Here is a 22,011-nt window from a genome sequence, read left to right on the forward strand (position 1 = left end):
AGAGAGAGAGAAAGAAGTTGCAAAGTTGCAGAGATGAGACAGAGACTGACTTGCAGTTCGTACGTCAGCTTCTTTCTCAGTGCATCAGCAATCCTGAGCGAGGTTAAATGTGCCTGCTGCGATGTCTATATATTTGCATATATATCCACCTTATGTGAGAAGGCGTGATCCCATGAGAGCGTCACACATGCACATCTGAGGCGACACACATGTGCCTCTCGAACTGTGAACACATGTAGGCCTGTATGTGCACACGGAAAGGTCCTTGTGCTGAAACATTGATGGCAACCTTCCACTGTGACGCAACGGATCATCAATTACACTTAAAGTGGGATGAATATTTCAATGGCCTTGTGGAGTGTGTGTGTGTGTGTGTGTGTGTGTGTGTGTGTGTGTGTGGAGGGGGGGCATAAAGAGTCAAGCTGCAGGGCAACCACAGGAGCATTCTGGGAATTTCACAGCTAAACAGTTTTCCTGCAATGCTCCAGTTTTTTTCTTGTCAGCACCCAGACACTTCTGCTCTAATCAAAAATAATTTAATTGTTGAGGCAGTTTGTTAAACCTTGAAAACATTGCACTGAAACCGCTAATAGAGATGAGCGTGGATGCACCATATTCATTTACTAATGTACTTATATAGGTCAACCCTCATAATTGCTGTATTTAATTAGGTTAAGAAATAAAATATTCCTAAAATGATGTGCACATAAACTCAGATCTGATGATGATAACGCCTGCTGGGCTGGCTGAGTGAGGATTTGGGGGCTTCACTGCTGCAGCAATATCTTGCTCCCTGTGTGTGGAGTCGGAACTTGGGGGTGTAAGCTGAGGCGGCTGGTTGGAGAGCTGGTGACAAAACACTCTGGATTCATCCCCCTAAAAACGAACAATAACACCGACGGACCCTCGCTCCAAAACGGCTCGAATTCCTCGGCAGCGTTTATCCTCGAAAGTAAGTGGAGCCTCTGCTATTTCAGGAGGGAAGTGGCCAAATAATAATAATGGCCACGGACCGTCTGCGATTGAGTGTGTTCACGGACCGGGACTGATGTTTCACAAAAGGGACCGCTGCTGCTGCTGCTGCACGGACGCGACCGTGGAGCCACAAAGCGAGCAGAATGGCAGAAGAAGTGAAAGAGACGGCGCGCCACAAAGGAGGGCAAAGCAGGACGCGTGTGTGCGGAGGAGCGGTGCCCTAGATCTGAGCAACATCTGAGTTACTCGGACATCCAGCCTCCTCCATTCATGCTGTTCAGGGCAGAAGTGTCTCAGCCAGCACCTGGGAAAACAAAGAGAATGCGTCCAGTGGCGGCTCATCCCCGTGCGTAAATGGAGACGCATCTGTGCGTATTCGCGGTACTTTTTTCAACATGCGGACAATAAACGCGTGTTTGTTTTTCTCATTAACCCACGTCCTGCCCCGTGACCACAGTGGCATAGATGCATTAAAGACTTCCTCATACTTTCATATCTGCCATGAGTGATGGCGATGCCTGCACAATCTGACAGTGCCGGTGCGCAGGGCAGCTCTCGTGAAAAAAGCTCAAGCGCACCGGATCGCAATGGTTATGTGAAAGCATGTGTCATCCCACTGTGCCGTGACCGAGGCTGCGAGTCGTGGGGGAGGCTAATGTTCACAAAATTATGGAGTTCCCAGAGACTCCGGAGTGCGGTGTGTGTGGGGTCGCTTTCGGTCTTTCTCGCTCTGTTGGTCAAATGTGCAGATTGGAGAGCTGGAGCCAGCAGCAGCAGCAGCAGCAGCGCTGACAACACACTCTCGCATTCATCGTCCTCCCTTCACTTCGTTACAGGCTGCGCTGCGGAGCTGTTGCAAACTTGCTGGAGTGTGGTCTCGCCATTGTTCACCCTCCTATGTGCCTTCTTTTGGGTCGGTGTGTACCTAATCCGCTGCGGGGTGCTGATCCAGAGCGCCCTCTCCCTCCTGACCGTGTGCCACCTGGGCGAAGCGGCGGCGTGGTCTCTCCTGGACGGGACAGATGAGGAGGAGCGGCTGTTTTCGTTCTCCAGCGCGGCCGTTGTCGCGCTCGTCTGCGTGGCCACCGGCGCACTCATGGTAGCGCGGCTGAACCAGGGCATATCCGTGATCGTTCTCCTCAGCCTGATCAGGACTATCTCGCTCTTCTCGCTGCACAAAGTCAGGGCCACTTGGAGACCGTACGTGGCGTACCTGGTTGGAGTGCTGGGCATCCTGCTGGCGAGGTATGCTGACAAGCTCCTGCCTAACCAAGGGAGACACAAGGAGGGCTGCACCCCCGTGACTGGAGCCAGGGAACAGATCCCTGTATTTAAAAGGCGCAGGAGGTCCAGTTCTGTGATAGCGTCAGACATGGCACACAGTCAGTCCAACAGTAAGTCACATCGCCGGACCTCTCTGCCATGCATCCAGAGGGACCAGGTAAGAAGTTTCTGTCCCGTTCAACTTTCCTATTTCTGGGCTTGTTTTTATTTTCCAATGACGAGTTTGATGTTTGACGAGAAGAGATGAGAGGAGGGCGCAGTGCAAGGCCAATAACATGAGGACTGTTGGACTCTAATTAGAATATTCACCATTATTTTATCATTATCAATATTTTTTATTAAGCAGTGGTTTTATTGTCGGAGGTTTCAGAGCTTTTAAAGAAGTCTCGTATGGTGACGTCTCATCTACACAGCATTATTACCATTATTATTATTTTTATTATTATTATTATTATTTTGTGTATCCTGTTTTACATTGCACTGAGAATATTACAGTTTGCTTGAGTGTGCATTGGTCAGTTGTTATTGCTTTGATCAGTTTGGGATAACAGCTAAAACAATTTGCAGTCATCCGATATAACAATTCACAATATTCTTTGTGCCATTGTTTATGTAAGACCTCAGGAACCTCTTTGCTCTTGAATGTGAAAATACGATAGCCTTCCCTTATCTTCTAGCAGTACGGTCAGAAGGCTGCACCCATCAGAGCACGCTGAAGGGCTTTTATTTCATGTGGATATATGTACAGCATAGATGCAACTGCAGCTTTCTTCTGTCATTTAAGACCAAAGGACCAAATTTGGTATTTTGTTGCCAGCGGGAGGCTATTTTAGAAATGCTGCTTTTAAGTGTTGATGAGCAAGGGAAGCTGAGGATATGATGTCAGTGATTCATCTCATCCTTGGTTATTTATGTCAAACATTTTCCCCAGATGAGCCACTGCCACCAAAAATGACAAATGCATTTTTGATCTTTCTGTCCAGGATTTTAATTATTGCCACTTGCTCTGCATCAGTCATCAAGGCTCGCTGTCCTCAAAACCCCAGGAATGTAGCAGCCCTGGCTTCTAAACCTCCTCTGATACTAATACACATGCATACCTGCGTTAAAGAGGCAATGGGGGGGCTTCACTCAACCAAACTCATATCATCTCCTCAGTCCACCTTATGGAAAATCAATGAGCATGCTGGGCATGTGAATGGGAAACAGATTTTCACAGTGATCAAAGCTCTCGTTGTGACCTGTGAGTGCAGTTAGGTTGGGAGATGAGAGGCTGCACTGTCGGCCCCGGCCACTTGAAAGATGCCCTCAGCTCTCAGGGCTAGTTAGCGTTGTAGTGTGCTTGTTTGTTTTTCTTTGTGGTCACACACACACACCGTACACACACGCGCGCATGCACACACACACACACACACACACACACACACACACACACACACACACACACACACATTGGAAACAGTTTACACTTTATTCTTATTAGGGTTTGAGCCGAAGATTATTCATGTGTCAGTCTTTATTAATCTGATATGCGTTTGTTGCTGTGCTGCAGTGATGGAGTGAGAATGTATTTTTTATTTTGAATGAGTGATGAGCAACATTATTGCTGGCTATAAAGTTTGCTCTGTAAACAAGCATGTGTACAGATGTCAGATTATTTCACACTGCTGTGTATTAAATAAGTAATGTTGCAAATAATGAAAAGAACTACTACTTTTTCAGCAAGCATATTTTTTTTGCATTTGTAAAGAAATATGTTAATTGACGTTTTTATCTCTTTTTGCATTAAATAGTGAAGTTTTACTACGTGTGATCTCACACTGTGATCATGCAAATTTTAAACATATATTGTCAAAAATAAAAGATAAAATTCTAAAACAACAAATTCAGATATTTTGATCATCCAAAGAGTGAACATTGCACAACTCGGCTGCATTATTGTTTTTTTATAGCTAAAGCTATATGCACTATTTCACCAATTACAAAAACAGTAGAGAATAATTGATACCATCACATTAAGATTCAGACCCCATTAGCCTAAGGGATTTAAGATGCAGTAACCTAGAGAACAATAAAAATAGCCCTAAAATTAAGACATTAGCAGTTAACTGCTCTCATTGATGCCACTGTGGCAATTAAGATGTTTTGGTCTGTTTTACATTTTTGTTGCCCCTGTAAAACCTGAGCAGAACGGAGGAAACATACCAAGAAAACAACATCTGTCTAACAACATTCATCACATCTCTGTCTCTTCTGCTCTGACACCTCCACCAGGCCGGGATCATCTTTATTATGATGATGTTTTTTTGGGTTTTCTTTTGTTGTGGCACGTTAAGACTGCAGTTCTCAACCTGTCTGCATAGGTTACAAAAGAAGAGCTAGAAAAAGCCAACGGAGTTTCTGTAGAAAAGCCTGAATCTTGCATTCCCGCTCATGTGTGGCGGTTGTGCAAAGCAGTTGGCCAGTCATGGCCTGCCTGTAATTGAGACACACATGGCATACATATGCTGTCTTAACCGTGTCTTGTCTGTGTGGTCTGTAATGTGTAAACAAGCCCATGCTGACCCACACAAGTCATCATCTCGCTCCCACTGGCCTCCCTGGGGGGGGGGGGGTTAGACACACGTTAGGGGCCACAATGCAGACACCACATGCTGATGGGAACAGAGGGCGACGTTAGACGGCATGAAGTGACCAACCGACGCTGCCTCGAGCAGCAAATTGAGGTTTGCACGGAAGCGCGGAGGCCATATTTTTCCAGGTAGTGCTTCTCAGTTCGATGACCTGCAGGCGCTGTGTGATGTTTTAACAGTCCTGCGCTTTCGCTGTGTCAAATAGAGTTGTGATGTTGTAAAGAAGCAGGAGAGACAGAGGCATGACAGAGGGTTAGATCTGCTCTTTGTTGACCTGATGGTGTTTGCATTAGCTCCGCGTCTATGAAGTGTTTGAAGGATAGTGTCAGGTTGTATGGAGGATCGCAGCTCACAGGAAGCGTCCTCTACAGGAAGCTTCCCTCACAGAGTCTTATATAATGGCCCTTCAGATTGATGGTCATTATTTAAGAACAGTTAATCCAAAAAATAAACAGATTATAAATAAATCCATCTGCCTTTGCTTCCTCGCAAGCCTTAAAGGTACCGTGTTGCCCTTTGCCGCTCTGCCAAAGCCACGCTCCGCCAAAGCCATGCTCCGAGGCTACGCTTCAATCTGCTCAACTGTAGATTTAATAAACAGCCATTCGCCCTCCTTTTGATTACAAATTGGCTGCCAGCCTCTATCAGCTCAGCTAAGTGGGTGGATCTCACAATGCTGGGGTCATCCTCCCAATCACTGGCATAATAAAAGAAAGTCATTATCAGTTGATCTGATAGCGGTTAGCTGGGGGCCTCTGCGGGATAGTCCGTCTTCGTGGGTTAATACAAAATGACAGGCCAGTCTTCTGTATTTCAGCTCGGGATATTGAACCGGAGGAAGAGGTGTGGACTTGTGGTGTGGATCGCTTTTCACAGCGTGTAAGGAAATTTGAGTCCAGGTCTCTCCTGCTGCAGACATCAGCTCTGTCATGGAACTTTCTCTCCTCGCGAGCAGAGGAAAGACTTCTGCCATGTTGCCAGCACACGTCAAATGTTTTTTTCTAACCAAGCCTACCTGAGCTGCAAAGTTTGAGCAGAAACTGATAAAGCAGGGAGGGGAGTGGATTTTAGTGAGTTGCGTCTGCTTTTCTCTTCGCGAGGTGTTGGAAACACCTCTCGTTTCTCTGTCGGTGACTCCTCCCGCTCCGCGGCGCTCTGTCCTTTCACTGACACCAACACAAATATTATCCCAACCAGAGGAGGAAATTCTTTCTTAACTTGGATGATAAAGATATTCTTGAAATCTATGATAATGACTTCCTGTGGAATGGGATCCAAACACAATTACTGTTGCTGTTGTAAATGTTTCCTGTTACTCTATTTTTGCTGCACCATCCATAATTGAATTGTGTTTTGGATGGAGGAGGCTGTTGATAGCCTGTAGGGCAGTGATTTACTACTGGGCCAGTGCGCACTCTCATCCCAAACAGCTTGTTTGTATTCTAAACACATAGCCTCATGGGATATGATTTTCTTTTCATTTTTCTTTTCACTTTTTTTTTTCTTCTTTTCACTGGACTGGCCTCCGGGTTAGGAATGGTCTCACTGAAAGCCTCCCTCTGCATTTGGAAAGGAAGCTGATATAAGGATGGGGTCATGCATATTGAGATTGGGGGATTCACTTCGCACTTTGAATCCTCATCCAGTCCCAGTGTATTAGCTGCGGTGTGCGTGTGTGTAAGGAGGCAAAGGGTGGAGGAATTAGGGTAGGAATGAAAGTAGGTCATTCAAGGTTTTGTTTAGTAGCCAGGCAAAACAGCAGGCTTACTCTCACCACCCCCCACCCCCCCTTTGAATGGTGGAAGAGTCTCGCATTCAACTGAAACTGAGTAGCAACTTTTCGCATGATGTGCACCCAATTCGAGTGTGTTGCGTCTGCCATGTTGGCTTCCCAGTGTCAGCCACATTAAACTGAGGTTTGATGTGTGGCGGCGTAAATATTTTACACACATTTTTCACCAAACCAACCTTCTGCACAGTTCTACAATAACCAGCAGCTCCTACCTGCTAAAGTTAAAGGTCCTATATGTACCGTGATCTTTGTTTGTAAGAAAAATTATATGAGACCTACTGGACAGATTAACATGGAACCTACTGGGAGGATGCAGTGTGGGTCAGGAAAGAACCAATTCAATTTCGGTACGGATCTGGAGATGGGGGCGGATCCACGTTTTTTTTTTCACTTTCTTTTACTTTGCGAGGTATAGTGTTTTTAATTGATCTTGATGAAAAATAATCAGGCTCGTTAAGGTAAGTGTTGTGAATTTTGTACGAAAACAAATTAAAATCTTGATCTAGTATATTTAAATGTGGTTTGAAAAGGGGACTGTTGGGCCTTTGTGGCGGTATGAACTCTACTGAGTGCCATTCTAGTGTCAAAATAATCTTTTTGATCATAAAGCAAGTGATGGCGCTATAAAAATACTGTGAAAGTATCATTGCATTCAATACACAGAGAAATGTACACAGCCTGTATTCAGAAACTGTGCCTTTAAGATAACCGTCAGGACTTCCATAACTTAGTGATGTCACAACATCAACAGTCACCACCCCAGTCATGCCTGTGGCATGTAGTGTATAACTATTCCTTTAAAAGGTAAATAGTCGTCTAACGTCCTTCTTATTACTCCACTTAAACTCTTTTTAATGATGTTGCCATGCTCTCAGAAATTAACTGCATGAGAACAATGTTGTTATTACCAACAGCAATAATAGTCAAACTACGAAAATGAGACCCAAGTTGTAATAAAGTGGAATTATTCTTTAAACTCTCCATTACATGGCTCACCATATGTGTCCAATTCTTTCATTACCTTCATTTATGGCAACATGAGTAGCTCATATCCTGATTCTTGCCCCGTGTCTGTGATCACCTAAGCCAACCAAACCAGAGGTCCAGCACTAAGTGCAGTGCCCCTCTTCCATCTCTTCCCTACCCCTGGCACAGCCACGATCTGGCTCCCTACGGATTACCATGGAAATTATGGAAGCACGTCTGTGCGAGCATGTGTGTGGACGTAAGTGTGTGTGTGTGTGTGTGTGTGTGTGTTGCCAGCAGCTTGATGGCTGCCAGATGCTGCAGGCTGAGAGGTTGAATCCGCTCGGAGAAACACGGAGGGCCTCAAACCACAGACACAACCCAACGCAGCTGGAACTGTTAGACAGGCAGAGGCCTCCAGTCCTGACACACAGCACACATATTAACACCTCAGGATCCTAATAACTGCCTCCTATTTGAATAGAATGGCGGAGTCTTAAGAGAATTATCGAATTTTTCTGTGCGCGTTGAAGGATAGATTACACGCTGTACTTTCTTCTGTTGTCCGTTCTAGACCAAGGCAATTATGTCACTCAGGTTTTCAGTGTTACCATAAGAGACTGACTATTTCTGTGATGGAGGTGAACAGAATGTTCCTGGCACAAATGTGTGTATGCGTACAGTATGTGGATGCGTGTGCTTCTGCGTGAGTGTATTTGTGTGTGCGGCAAAGATGGAGAAAGAGAGGAGAGTGTGTGTGTTTTGGTGAATGACTGAATACACTTGCATATTTGCATATAATATGATACCTGGATTTGAGTTGCATTACCATAAAAATATGCTTTTTGATAATTAACTCTGAGGATTATGAACATATTTCTTTGTTGAACAGAAGCCCAACTTCTCAAATGTTTGATGTTGTGAAAACACAAGCGACTACATTGGCAGTGTCTGAGATTGTTGTGTAGGGGCTGGTTGGGGGTCTCGATTTGTGGTTTGGAGCACGTGTGTGTCATTTGAAAGTCAATTTTAAAGGTTCAGTGTGTAAGGTTTAAGTGAAAGGGATCTATTGGCAGAAATTGAATATAAAATAATCCTTGTGATGTTTTCACTAGTGTGTTTCATCTAAATTGTACGAATTGTTTTTTTCTTTACCCTAGAATGGGCCCTTTATATTTAAATACTTTATAATTACATCGGGAGCAGGTCCTCTCTACGGAGGCCGCCATGTTTTCTACAGTCGTTCAAACTGGACAAACTAAACATCTTTTGAGTTTTTACGACAACTGAAGGCTAACACAGGTTTTCTTTCATAGTTTTTTTGTTATTGTAAAAGTTCTGCAAAGTTAAAAAGCCCAAAGTGAGCGGTAAATGAAGCTTCTCTCCTCCACAGAAAACTCTGCTCCTGAAGCTCCTGAAATGTCTCGTCAGCTGTCCGGCCGATACTGCTGCACCATCATGATGTCACGTGACATCATGATGGCCCACATTTCATAATTCACACCTAGCGGCCAGTCTGGTCCACCTGCTAACAAATCCAGGTAAAGTGAGAGTAGAGGCCGACATCTCCTACACCAGCAAGTGTTTCAGACAGAGCCTGACAAGAGAAACTGAAATAAGTAGAGATCTAATTTTACAAACCTGGATATGAGCACAATATGTCTCATTTAAACTGACTAACAAGCTGACAGACCTGTAATGAGACAATATAAATATATAGTCTGAACGATAAGGATGTTTAAGCCTATTCATGATAGTGAATTGACAGTTTTGAGATGTTTCTACATTTGCCCTAAACAAGATAATGTTAGCTGTTGTGAACATTGTGTAAATAAGGAAATATTATCACTAAAACTGGAAAGAAACTAGGAATTTTGTCAAGCTTCCGTTGCTAACTTTTTTGTACTATTGACAAATTTTGATACTCAGTAGTAACAACACATTTAGGTCAAGTTAAATTCCAAGCTCTGTGTGCGAAAACAAGCAATTGTGAGTAACGCTGGAGCAATGTTTTCCTCCTTTAAAGGATGGGCAGGTTAATAGTTCCCAGTACATATCCGGTCCGGCAGAACATCACTTTGGGGAACTGAACGCAACACGTTTGGCTTTCATCTGTATTTATCTTCTTAAAGGGCCTTTTCAATCACACGAGGAGCCCACATTTAAGACAGTGATCCCTTACATGAGGGGACATTCCTGCGCCTGCACTGCTGCTGAATGAACTGGAATGTGCAGGTTGAGCACAGCCTGAAGGACGGGCCTGTGGGCCCATTCAGCCAGCCCTCCCCTCCCTGGCTCTCCTCTCCCCGCACACCCTGACCTGAGCCAACACCACCATCCTGGGCTGTCACCAGGTGTGCAGCTGGCCTCTGCCGAATGAATAGACACTCTCACATTGCCCCGGGAAGTGTGTGCTAGAGTGTACATATGTGCATGTTTGTGAAAGGGAGGTAGAAGTGGAGAGTTGGAGGGGGGAGTGCAGTCCTAGACGTAAATAGCTGCCGTTAGGAGGATGTGTGAAAAACAAATGGAAGAAACAACTGCTAATTTCCCTTCTCTGAGTGTGCATGTGCACATCTGGGAATATGGTCTCTCAAAATTTGATCTCGTGATCTATGATTGGGATCCGTAATCCTAGCCAATCCCTCGTTCAGGTTCAGTCTGACCGTTGTGGTTCTGTTAGGAACAGAACAGGCCACAGTTGCTGCTGCTGCTGCTACGTTTCATTTAACAGGCAGGAACATTTTGAACCCCTCTGACTGAGGCTGTCCAATAAATCCAAATATAGTCAGCTATTAATTGATTATTTATTTCAGGAACATGAGGAGTGACGCTGTTTTAGTACACAATTACACAATTTCCCGAAAACATTACAACCTTGTAATTTCATCAGAGTTTCCAAAATACAAGATTTATCATTATTCTTTAGTTAATGAGCATTTTGGATTCCAATTTTCAAATTGTTTATAGAGTATAAAAAGTATTTTACTTTAATATCTTGTCATGGTTGAGTTCATTTCAAAACTCTAAGGCAGTTTAATCTGTCACAATGCATTATAGTTTTTATGCAAAACAAAGTAACTAATAGCTGTGGCTTTCAATTAATGTAATGAAGTGAGTATTATAAGTGGACTATGTATTATAGAGTCAACGTATTAATTAAGTACAATTGATTGTATTTAGTTATATTCCACCAGATTTGATAACAGATTTTATCCCTCAAAAACTTTGCTTTACTGACCGAATTCCTGTTGGAAGCATGTAGCTATCACAGGTAGAGCTCAAACTTTGGAATAGAATCCTTTGGACTTGAATGTTATGAGGTTCAGTCACTAAGCTGCATGTGTGTCTAGCCTGATGGCGCGGTGCGAGGAAATGTGTTATTGTAACCTCTGCCTGGTGAGTCCTCCCCGTCCGTCCAGCCCCGCTGCCTCACTGGCTCACCATGAGCCCGTCTGTCCCTGCAGCCAACAAGGCTTCTGCTGTTCCCCGCTCAATGCTATGTTTTACTCTCTAAATATGTTGGAGAAAAAAAAAATCTGTCTGTACATCTGTCTGTCAGTCAGGTTATTTCAACCCTCGCAGGGGCGAGAGTCTTAGGGTTTGGGTTAAGGGCTGTTTTCGCACAGTCACTTTCAATTAGTCAGATATTAAAAACGCAATGTATGGCTGTAGCTCTGTGCCTAATTTGCATGATGGTACACAGTGTCTATATGAATTACATTTGTTAATGGATACATGGACAAATACCAGTGTTGGAATGCTGGTTATGATGCTCAGTTAAACAGTGTGGATCCTTTTCTGTGCCACTTTGGTCACTTTTCTGAATCCACTCTGTAAACACAAACCGCTGATGGCCAGTTCAAGGAAATGAGTTATTTTCATCAATTAAAAAATAGCAATATGATGATTGCTTGTTAATGTAGGACACTAGAACAAACTCGAAGGAGCCTTTTTCCCTTCAATGTGCCAAGTGCAGTCAATATTTACAGGTCAAATATTGTAGAAAGTGAGATTTCAGGCATATAGGTGCTATATAAATACTGTGAAAGTATCAAAGCAGTCAGTCCATCAATAAGAAAATGTGCAGAAACTTTGCCTTAAAAAGAATTGTCAGGAATTCCTTAAATTTGTGATGTCATCCACCACTCAGAGCTACGCCTCCAACTTTTAACAGTTTCTCTAAAGCTATTTTCAGACATCGGCTCTTATCACCAAATGCTCTTGAATTTCATCCTCTTTCCAAGTGGACACCTTCTTCCACGTCTTCTACCTGTAAGGCTCCTCTCTTTCCTCCTGAGATATTTGTATTCTTTTTTGTTTCTTTTAGCTGTGCGTCTGTCACTCACTGACTCGCACTGAATCCTCTGTATAATCCCCTGCTGTATTCTCACATGGACTCACTCTGACATTATCCACAATTTTGACTGCGGGGCTGGCAGGAGAAAGTCCGGAGAATGTCGGGAGCAACTGATACGTGCATTTGCGTTCTCACATACATCCCCTCCGATTGATTTCAGGAGATTATACGGAATGTCTGAAATTAGTGACTTTAATGACTCACAGTTAAGAGATGATATTCACTGCCTGGAGTCGGAGCGCTTGTCTCTAGCTGCTGCCCACTTCAGCATATTTCTTATATGTCGTCTTCCAGCCTTGTTCTACCAGCTGCCAAATTACATCCATGAAATCCCCAGTGGTCGTCTGCAGTCATGCCTGTTCCTCTGTCTGGCCTGGATGCTCACTGGTGGAGGCAGCCAGGTGCAAACCACCAAATCACACCTGAGCACTTTAATCTGAATTTGATGGTCTGGCTCACTTCAGTGCTGACTGAGGGTTATTTGCATTTTCATATATTGTGGCAAGCTACAGTATTATTGCATCACCCATTATTATGTGTCACGTACCAATGAGTCAGAATAGAGGCTCAGACGCTCTCTTCTTTTCTTATTGTGATTGGTTGACCAACTCAAAAAGCCCTTTGTATGAAAGAGGAAATATAATAATAATGTAATACTACATTGAGATAGTCTTTTATACTTAAAAGTGTAAATATCTTATTAGATGTATCAAACATTTTAATAAAACACCAGAAACCTGTAGAATACAGGACCTTATATTTCATTTTCAATGAATGTCACTACACTGTAACACACACAAACATACACTTGCATGAACGCTTAGCAGACTGGCTCAGCAAGGTCTCATTGATTTGTTACTGCCATGCTCTGCATTGCCTGGAGACGCTAAATGATGTCAAGGCTGATGTGTTCGTGTGCAGGTGACATCCGTTTATACTCGGCCATAATCAATGGCTATGAACAGCAGGCTGCGTGTGTGTGTGTGTGTGTGTGTGTGTGTGTGTGTGTGTGTGTGTGTGTGTGTGTGTGGTCCTGTGTCGTGGAGATAGTGGACTGTTGGTTCCAGACACCCCTTCCTTCCCAAGATAGCTCGGCTAACTGGCTAATTTCTTTACGGACCTCAAGCCACCCCGGATCCCACGGGCGCTGGTGCAGGTCACGTCTTCGGGCCTGGGAAACCAGAAGTGAGAAAAGACACGTGCCATGACAACATGTGAGCCACATTGATAAGACTCTTAGCTTTGTTTCAGAAAAGTTCCAATGAATCTCCATCCTCTGCCCTTCATCCACACAGATAAAACATGCTCTGTATGTTTCTGTGAAGTCTCTGTAAAGAGAAGGTGATGGGAGTCAACAAAGGGTTTGGGGATAGAATGGATACACAGGGAATTTATTTTAAGGGCGATTCTTTTTTTTTTGGCTGCCTCAGGTTTCTGACTCCGCACACTCTCTCCATGATATTTTTCTATTAGCTGCTGTTCCATTCATGCTCTCGCTGCACCCTGTGTTGTGTCCTTCATGGCTGGACAGTTTCAATGAAATCTTCTCTTCAGGGCTGTGTAAAAGTAATGACACAGCTGACTTTCACAGTAATGTCTTCCTCGATAGTACCGCTCTGAATATCCATATTTCTTTCTCATACATTGTTTAAACGTGAGGACATCAGTGCGGAGCTGCCTCGTACTGGGGACAGTTGGTCTTGCCATAATAGTAAAAGTGCAACAACGGAAACAGATAAAGAGTGGCTGTGTTGCAGCTGGGAGAAACGGACATTTGACAATGCTTTGATATTGACATGGCAATGTGGAATTGTGAAAATAACCGTTTTTATCTACTCATATACACTATATCATACCAGCTCTCTGTGTGGTAACAATGGTGAAAGTAAGCTGGCACGGTGGGGTACACAGTACACCTTCAAAATCCACCCACACACACTTTAACATCCACACTGTCCCCCTTTAAATGGCGAAGGAAGCATGCGTTCCTGAGATGCTGTGCTCGTACCACTGAGGTAGTATGGTGAGCGATAAGGCTCAAAACCAACTTTAGAGAGGTTTATCCGTATAATGTCGTTTTCTAGAAGTGAAGGTGAAATTTAATGACTAATGTCGAGTTATATGTTTTGTTGTTGTGATTTTTACGTCTTTATTAACAAAGCCAACCGTTCAGCGTACAGCCGAAAGATATGTAGAGTATTGCTATACATCGCAATATTTATTGTGTTGCAATATATTGTGACATATCGTAACGTGATAATACCGCGAGGTCCTTGCAAATACAAATCCCTACTTTTCTCATCTTCTCTCAGTGGAAAGATTTTTAGTTTTCCTCTGAGGACCTTTCAAGTCTTCTCCTCAGACTTGAGATCATCTCCGAGACCACATTGCATATCTGCTCTTTTCTAAAGCGGTGCTACCAACATTGTCTATAATCTGGACGTCTCTTTCACCTCTTAGTTATCCTGTCCTTCTTTTTGAGCTTGTGTAAAAATGCATGTTGACAAATATTTTTTCGGTGTGTTTTTTCCTTTGTGGATAATCAACCCTTTACCCTGTGTCGTGCTGTCATGGTCAGACCCACTTCAGTGTTTAGATTTAAGAATTGGGGGAAGGTTTGGCAGGTGATTCATCAAGGTTTTGGAGAGAGTGTTTCCATTGTAAGGACAAGGAATGGCATGTGGTGGTTTTGGCAAAGCTCCACAAACTGGAGAGGCAGAAGGACTTTTGACGTCATCGGGAAACGTGACCCATTTCTCAAGAGGCGAGGAGCCTTGGGCTGGTTGAGCAGATGTTGCACAGATGATCCTGTGCACATGCACAAACGCACGCACACACACACATACACACACACACACACACACACACACACACACACACACGCGCGCAAATCTACCCTGTAAGCACACTTTCTACTTTGCTTTATTTTCCGTTAAAGTACCCATAGAAAAAGAAACGGCGGCACAGAAACTTAAGCCGGTCTCACGTTTGGTTTATGGTTGTGCATGGGCGGGAACTGATGTGGTTATCAGCTCGTGCACAGGCAGGAGACTGGGAGCATGACAAAAGGGAGGTTGTTAGAGGGTCATTCAGGTTTTACACATACTAAGCTCTTTGTTAGGAACACCTATACACCTGCTTATTTGTGCAATTAACCAATCAGCCAGTCATGTAGCATCAAGTCATTCTGATACACGTCAGGAGCTTCAGTCGATTGTCACATGAAACAGTGGCTTTGCTGTGGCATGGTTGTTGGTGCCTGACGAGCTGGTTTGAGAATTGTTGAAACTGCTGAGGCTCTGGGATTTTCATGGACAACAGTCTAGAATTGACTCAAAATGGTGTAAAAAAAAAAAAAAAGACATCCAGCAGCAGTTCTGCAGATGGAAACAACTTGTGGATGAGAGAGGTCTGAGGAGAATGGTCAGACTGGTTGGAGCTTACACAAAGGCAACAGTAACTCAGATGACCACTCTTTACAACTGTGGTGAGCAGAAACGGATCCAAGCTTGAGGCTGATGGTCTACAACAATAGGAGACCACGTCAGGTTCCACTCCCGTCAGCCAACGATTGAAAACTGAGGCCCCAGGAAAAATTTGCCTGGTTTGATAAATCTCTATTTCTGCTCAGGCACATAGATGGTCAGGTCAGAATTTGGTCCCAATAGCTTGAATCCATGGACCCTACCTGCCCTATGTCAAAGGTACATGGCTACTGCGGGTGGTGTAATGGTGTGGGAACGTTTTTCTGCCACACTTAAGGTCCCTTATTACCAATCAGTCAATACCATTTGAGTATTGATTGTGGTCCTACAAAGGTGCTTGACAAGGTGACGTTAGGCCTTAGAGAAACACCAGTTCAGTTCTCCACTGGCTCCATCAGCCAGAGGCAATCTCCTCCCATCACTGCCATCACTCTGGCACTTTCAGACATTACATAAAGCTTTTCTTCCTGCTCTGTCAGCTCATTAGACATGCTATGGTGCAGTACAGGGTCTCTTTATCTCTCTGCTTTTTGCACCTTTGATTGAAAATGTAAAGGGTGTCTGTCATAGTGCTTGTTCTAAGAGATTGGGGACATCAGACTGCTCCAGGCTGACAGACGTTTCCAGTGCAGCATCATAAAATGAAACCCAATACTTTCTGCCCTCTGTCTCCTTTGGCATTTTTCTCTCATTATATCGTTTTAGCTGCTATAGATAATCACTATTAAACCACATAGGTCAGATAGATACATGTATGTGAAAGGTGTTGCTTATAGTCACAGTATATGAACTTTGATAAACCCACTGCTGCCTTGCTCAGCAGCACACAGAGACGCTAGTATGGGTGCCAGTATTGTAGCAATATCAATTGTGTGTGTGTGTGTATGTGTGTGTGTAGAGTTGTTTAAATGTATCTCAATCCATGTGCATGTAATCAGATTGTAAATGTGTAAAGCATTCTGAAACAATACACGCTGAGATTTGTGAATGTGTGCAGGAATCTGTAAATGTGTATTCAGAATCTGTGTGTAATCAGATTTTCAAATGTGTAAAAAAATCTGAAAATATGTAATGAGATTTGCAAGGATGCAGAGGTATGGCAAGCAAGGCAGCAATTTTTGTCATTTTACTCATACGCCCAAAGACATGCACATGAGGTTACCTGGAGACTAGATGGCTCATAGGTGTGAATGTTAATGTGAATGGTTGCTTGTCTGTGTGTTGGCCCTGCGACAGACTGGCGACTCGTCCAGGGTGAACCCGCCTCTCACCCAATGTCAGCTGGGACTAGCTCCAGCTCCCCTCAACCCTCAAATGATAAGCGGTATAGATAATGGATGGATGGATTTTACTCTTTATTTGCTTGACGTGTAAATTACATTTGCTAAAAATGTCGCCAACATTACGTTGATGTCCTTATTGTATTTACAGCTTATTTAGTTTTGCCCCCAAGTGGCCAAAAGCTCTGCTCCTCTGGTTGTTTCGAGGTGTTTTCCTGCTTTTCTCTTTCCTTCTTTATAACATTTTTTTGTCAGATTATTGTTTTGTCGTCTGCCACCATGTGAGTCCTAACTCAGACTCCTGTGGGAGTCGATAATGTTTCGTCTAATCTGATTTCAGCCTCTAAACTTGATACACACATCACGATTTGTGGTGTAACTGATCGTGTACATAATTTGTGGTAATGAGGAGGAAAAGAACTCAGGCATTGCACAAATTTCATATAGATGAAATCAAACCCTGGACACAGTATGTTCATTTGCGATGCCTGCAGCAGTCCTCTCTTGGAGAAGTTAGTGAGCAGAGCCTGCTGATCTGCAATCTGAGCATCTTTGGGATTTTTGTCTCGACATCACAGGTTTGACTTATCCACGATATGAAGATTTCATTTATGTTGCATATAAGTGTCTCTGTTCATAATGGAGTCGGAGCATTTCTCCATTTCAAAAAATTGTATTGCTTCACTACCTGCCAAGCCGCAGCTGGCAGTCAGTTTCCTATTTCTGACGAAAAACTGCCAAATGTCTCAGATCTATGGAAAAGGAAAATATCAATTCCCATTGATCTTAATCATAAGCTTGGCTGTGTGCTATTGATATGTTGATATTGTTTCGTTTTTTAATCTGGCTCCGTTTTGCAGCCGCTCCTCCTTCTTTTGTTATTTTTTCCTCAGGGAAAAGTTAGAGGCTATATCGTTTCAGGCAGATGTCGGGTCAGACAGTTGTTTTTTTCTGCGTTTGGAATTCAGACAAAGTCCAGACAACAAAATGGTGGCTCCTGCAGTGGGAACTCTTCTCACACTGTCTGTGATCTCATTATTTTGGAAATGTCAGTGGTAATGAAGATTGGTCACCTTCAAGAAGCAACTTCATTTACTGTGACTAAGGTCTTCACGTCTGTCGTCGAGCCCAGATCCTTGTGGTTGTGTAATGTGCTGCTGCTGCGGGACGGTGAGCTGAGAACAGACCTGACAACATTACATGCTTATAAAGTTTATTTCTGCTTCGTTTCACATGCGCCCATATTGTTGCTTGACAGCAGGAATGCACTTGGATGTCGAAGGAAATAAAAACAGACGACACTGGCATGTGCACGCGCAACACACACACACACACACACCTGTATTGAGGCAGCCAGTGTCTGTGATGTTGCCACAGACGTAATAAGCACTCATTCATTTCCACGTTGGCAGAATATTACGACTGATTCAAGGGCCGTTAGATGAAAAGGTCAGTTGGCTTGTTTTGAGTTAGTGTAAGATTTCCATCATCGTGCCGCACGTTCTACCAGGCCCGGTCCAAACTACACAAACAGTGTCTCTGAAGCCCTTGACAGCCTGAATTCTGCTCGAAAGTCAATAGTCTGCCCTCTCTCCTCCTCTCTCCTGCCCTCAAAACTGACCTGCCTTTGGTTTACTTACTTCCCTTTTTACTTACCCTCAACAACGCTTGTCCAAACAGCAGCATAACTTTCCCCCTTATGTGTTTCCCTTTCTCCCACCGTGCCATTTTCCAGAATTCTTCCACTTTTTCTCGGCTCCCCCCGACCCTCGCACCTTTCATTGTTTCCAGACAGTGGTGAAACATACGGAGGGGAAATGTGTGGAACGATAAAATCTGTTTGCATGGAGAAAGACACACACACGCACAGAGGAGGAATTGTTCCAGGAAAGTGGCATCTGTGCAGGCCATTAGACAGGGATTCAGTGGACCTGTGCGGCCCTTTTACATATGGTGGTCAGCTGCTGGAAAGGAACTGGAACCAGGGGTCACATTTGAGAGAAAACATTAGGGGAGATGATGCATGTTGGACGCACACACACGCGCTAACTTCAAAGTCCTATCGCGCCCTTCACCGCCACCCTGGTAGCGGCAGATCACAGCAGACAACGACCCTGTGGGCTACAAAGTAAACCCTGACTCTGTCTCACACGTCTGGAGGCTCAACACATTTGAACACTCATCTCCTCCATGGGTCACTCCTTGAATCACGAGCCCTAGAAAGTTGGCCATTTGTTCCAAGGGAGTCTGAGGATCAGGAATAAAGGTCTGTGGAAGTCTCTCATCAGTAGCTAAAACAGACAGATATTATTGTAAGCAAAGAAATGGTACTGTTGAGTGCAGGTCTTTATCCCCTTGAACGAGTGATGAAGAAAGCAGAGGGAGTGAGAGAGTGAGGGAATGTTTTGCAGAGGGTTTGGGGAAGTAGAGTGTGGAGGAGGCCTTCCTTTCAGACCCTGCAGCTGTGATTCATTAGTATATTTGTGTTGTTAGGTCTGAGTTGACTGGACCAAGTGTGGACCCAGGCCAGACCAGGCCAGGAAATTTCCCACTGAGCCAACGACACATGTATTTAAAAGGTTTCTCACTGCTTTTTTACACCAGTGTGCAAAGACAGATTCCAATTCCATGTTTAAGTGATTAAACATAATGTTTGGAGGTTGTCCATGCAGTCGTACATACGTCAATTCTTGTGAACACAATATCGCAAGAGCGCTTTGAGGGAATTCTTTCAAATTAAGGACAAAGGTTCAGTTGAACTCAAGAATTAACTCATTAGTCTGATGGTAAAACGTCAAAGCTCAAAGTCGCTGTGACCTCATAAAGCAAATTTTTTGCCTTGTGTGCACAATATCTCTATAACTTCTTGAGGGAATTCCTTCGAATTTGGTGCAAATGTGCACTTAGACTTATGAATGAATTGGTTATACTTTAGAGGTCAAAGGTCAAAGTCACTGTGAGATCACATATCATGTTTTTGGCCAGTTGTCACTTGGACTCATATATTAATTTATTAGATTGCAAAGTTATCGATATTAATTCAACAGCCAACAATGACAGTTAGTAATAAGGATAGCCGTTCTTAACATAGAGATTCGCCAGTTATAGGCCCTTAAAGACAGGTGCAGAGTCTTTTGCAGCAGAAATCCTTACATCTTCACCGTATTCAGTTGTGAATTTCATTTGAAACATTACTCAATCCCCCAGCTTCAGAACATGTTGCAAGACCCTCCCTCTCATTTCAAAGTCAGTCATAGTCAGGTAATGTTAATGAGGGAGAATTTTTCTTGCTTCTTTGTAAACGTTGCTTCTGGGTGGTACATGTTGTTGGTCAGCCTCTGGGAAGATCCTGCTCGTGTTGTCTGAATATGTGTTGTGTCAGAGCACCTGGTCGGAGCCTCAGGCAGCGGATGTGACTGCACATGCCGCATGAATACGAGTCTCATTAAGTTCACTGGCCTGCCAGGTGGACTGCAGCTTTCTTTAGTGCACGCACACACACACACACACACACACACACACACACACACACACACACACACACACACACACACACACACACACACACACACACACACACACACGCACGGCGTACAGTGTGTTGCATGAATGTATGCATGTGTGCTTGCTAATAGGTGCACAAAAAAGACACTTTCACACCCTTTGCGGGGACAGACAGCAGGAGGGAGAGCTGTTGGGCTGTTGGTAAGCCTCTAATTAGATCAACTCAGATATGGTATCACTGTAACCAAATTAGTGATGATGCAGAGTGTAGTATATCAGGTTTTGGCCAGAGCTCAGTCACATTTGTGGCAGAGAAGTGACATGGAACACTTGTCCCAAATGCAATAACCGAACTTGCGTAACGCACATTAAGGACAGATGCTGCAGACGAAGATGGACTGACGCTGGATGAAGCTCACACATGTAACGTTTTGTACAAACACCCAGAGGGACAGGTGACTCCAGGGTCAGAACAAACTTTGTTGTCCAATATATTTCAAATTAAAACTCAAACTTTGAATAGTATTAATGTCCTGGCAAAACATATTGGCTCATAATTATAGGTTTTTTAAAAATTCTTAAAATGTTAATTAATCCGTGTTTATTATGAATACTGTCCTTTAGAGATTAGTTTAGAGTGGTTTGGAAATTTGACGTCAAAATGCCATGAGCAACAAAAGCACTTTTTTTATTATCATTATCATTTTTACTCACTTAATTAGAAAGAACCCTTCGTTTATTTGTCTGCATGGCGTCGACATATTCAATTTCTGTGAAAATGTAATTTTGATTAAAAAGTAATTATAAAACTGCAAACAATGAACCGTGAGCCCTTTTCAACTTGAAACTTGTTATTTATATTAGATGTTAGTGTTAATTTTACATTAAAGTTGTGACAGTGGTCTCATTGGGTTGAGTTAAATAAACTTGAGGCCGTCACTTTAACATGAGCATGACAAAGCAGTGAAAGGTTGAATAGACATCTTGATCTTGGCCTCATTAAGAGCAGTGTCATACATATATCAGTAACTTCCTATGTTTAAAATTCTGTTGAGTTAACCGAAAAGCTTTGTGAATGAACCAATTTGAATATCAATGTTTGATATTGGTTGCAGAATTGTTTTAATCACAGCCTCTCAATCTAGGACAAAAGTGGAAACCACAATAACCAGCAACCTCAATCTATAGGTTATCAATTATAAATTGAATGAATTAATACTTTGATAAGAAAATGCAGAAGGAAGGTCACTAGTGAAAAGCATCTCTCGCATGATGGTTATTTATTAAGGCTTCAACAAAAAAGTACATTCAAAAATCTGTGATGCAGCCATGTATCTTTACTTTTCAACTATTATCCAGCAGTGGCACTGCTCTGCTGCTGCCACCAAATACCACGCGAGCACTCTTGTCACATCTGAATGAAGATAAACATAAACATAAGGGATTCCCATGATGTAACAATGGCAAAAAGCGGTTTGAATAACATCTTAGATGGAAAACACAGTTAATCTGATCACAGCGGAATCTGTCAGTCTGTGGTCTTGGGGTCTGTTGACGCTGTCTGGACTCACCTAATGGTCTTTGTGGTGGAAATGTGTCCGGCCCTCAGTAATGGAGTCTGGGTCACATGTTTGTCTCAGAATGCTCTTCTCTGATAGGCCTGCTGTTCTTAATTACCAGTGTGACTGTTTATCCACACTGTTTGCCTGGATCCTTATCAGCCCTAACAGTG

At 43.4% G+C, this 22,011-nt stretch overlaps 1 protein-coding gene across 2 annotated transcripts in view; it reads left to right on the top strand.

Moving 5' to 3' along the window:
• Positions 1-362: 362 nt before the first annotated feature.
• The window catches only part of LOC117763341 (cGMP-inhibited 3',5'-cyclic phosphodiesterase A-like), a 75,712-nt gene continuing 54,063 nt past the window's right edge, over positions 363-22,011 (top strand). The window contains exon 1 of one of the 2 annotated variants that reach the window (XM_034588379.1): positions 363-2,416. In XM_034588379.1, coding sequence (XP_034444270.1) covers positions 1,484-2,416 — 933 coding nt within the window. In that variant the 5' untranslated portion in view covers positions 363-1,483. The remainder of the gene's footprint in view (positions 2,417-22,011) is intronic. The other variant, XM_034588380.1, reaches the window with a different exon arrangement.

The sequence above is a fragment of the Hippoglossus hippoglossus genome, chromosome 6, assembly GCF_009819705.1.
Source record: "Hippoglossus hippoglossus isolate fHipHip1 chromosome 6, fHipHip1.pri, whole genome shotgun sequence".
Classification (NCBI taxonomy): domain Eukaryota; kingdom Metazoa; phylum Chordata; class Actinopteri; order Pleuronectiformes; family Pleuronectidae; genus Hippoglossus; species Hippoglossus hippoglossus.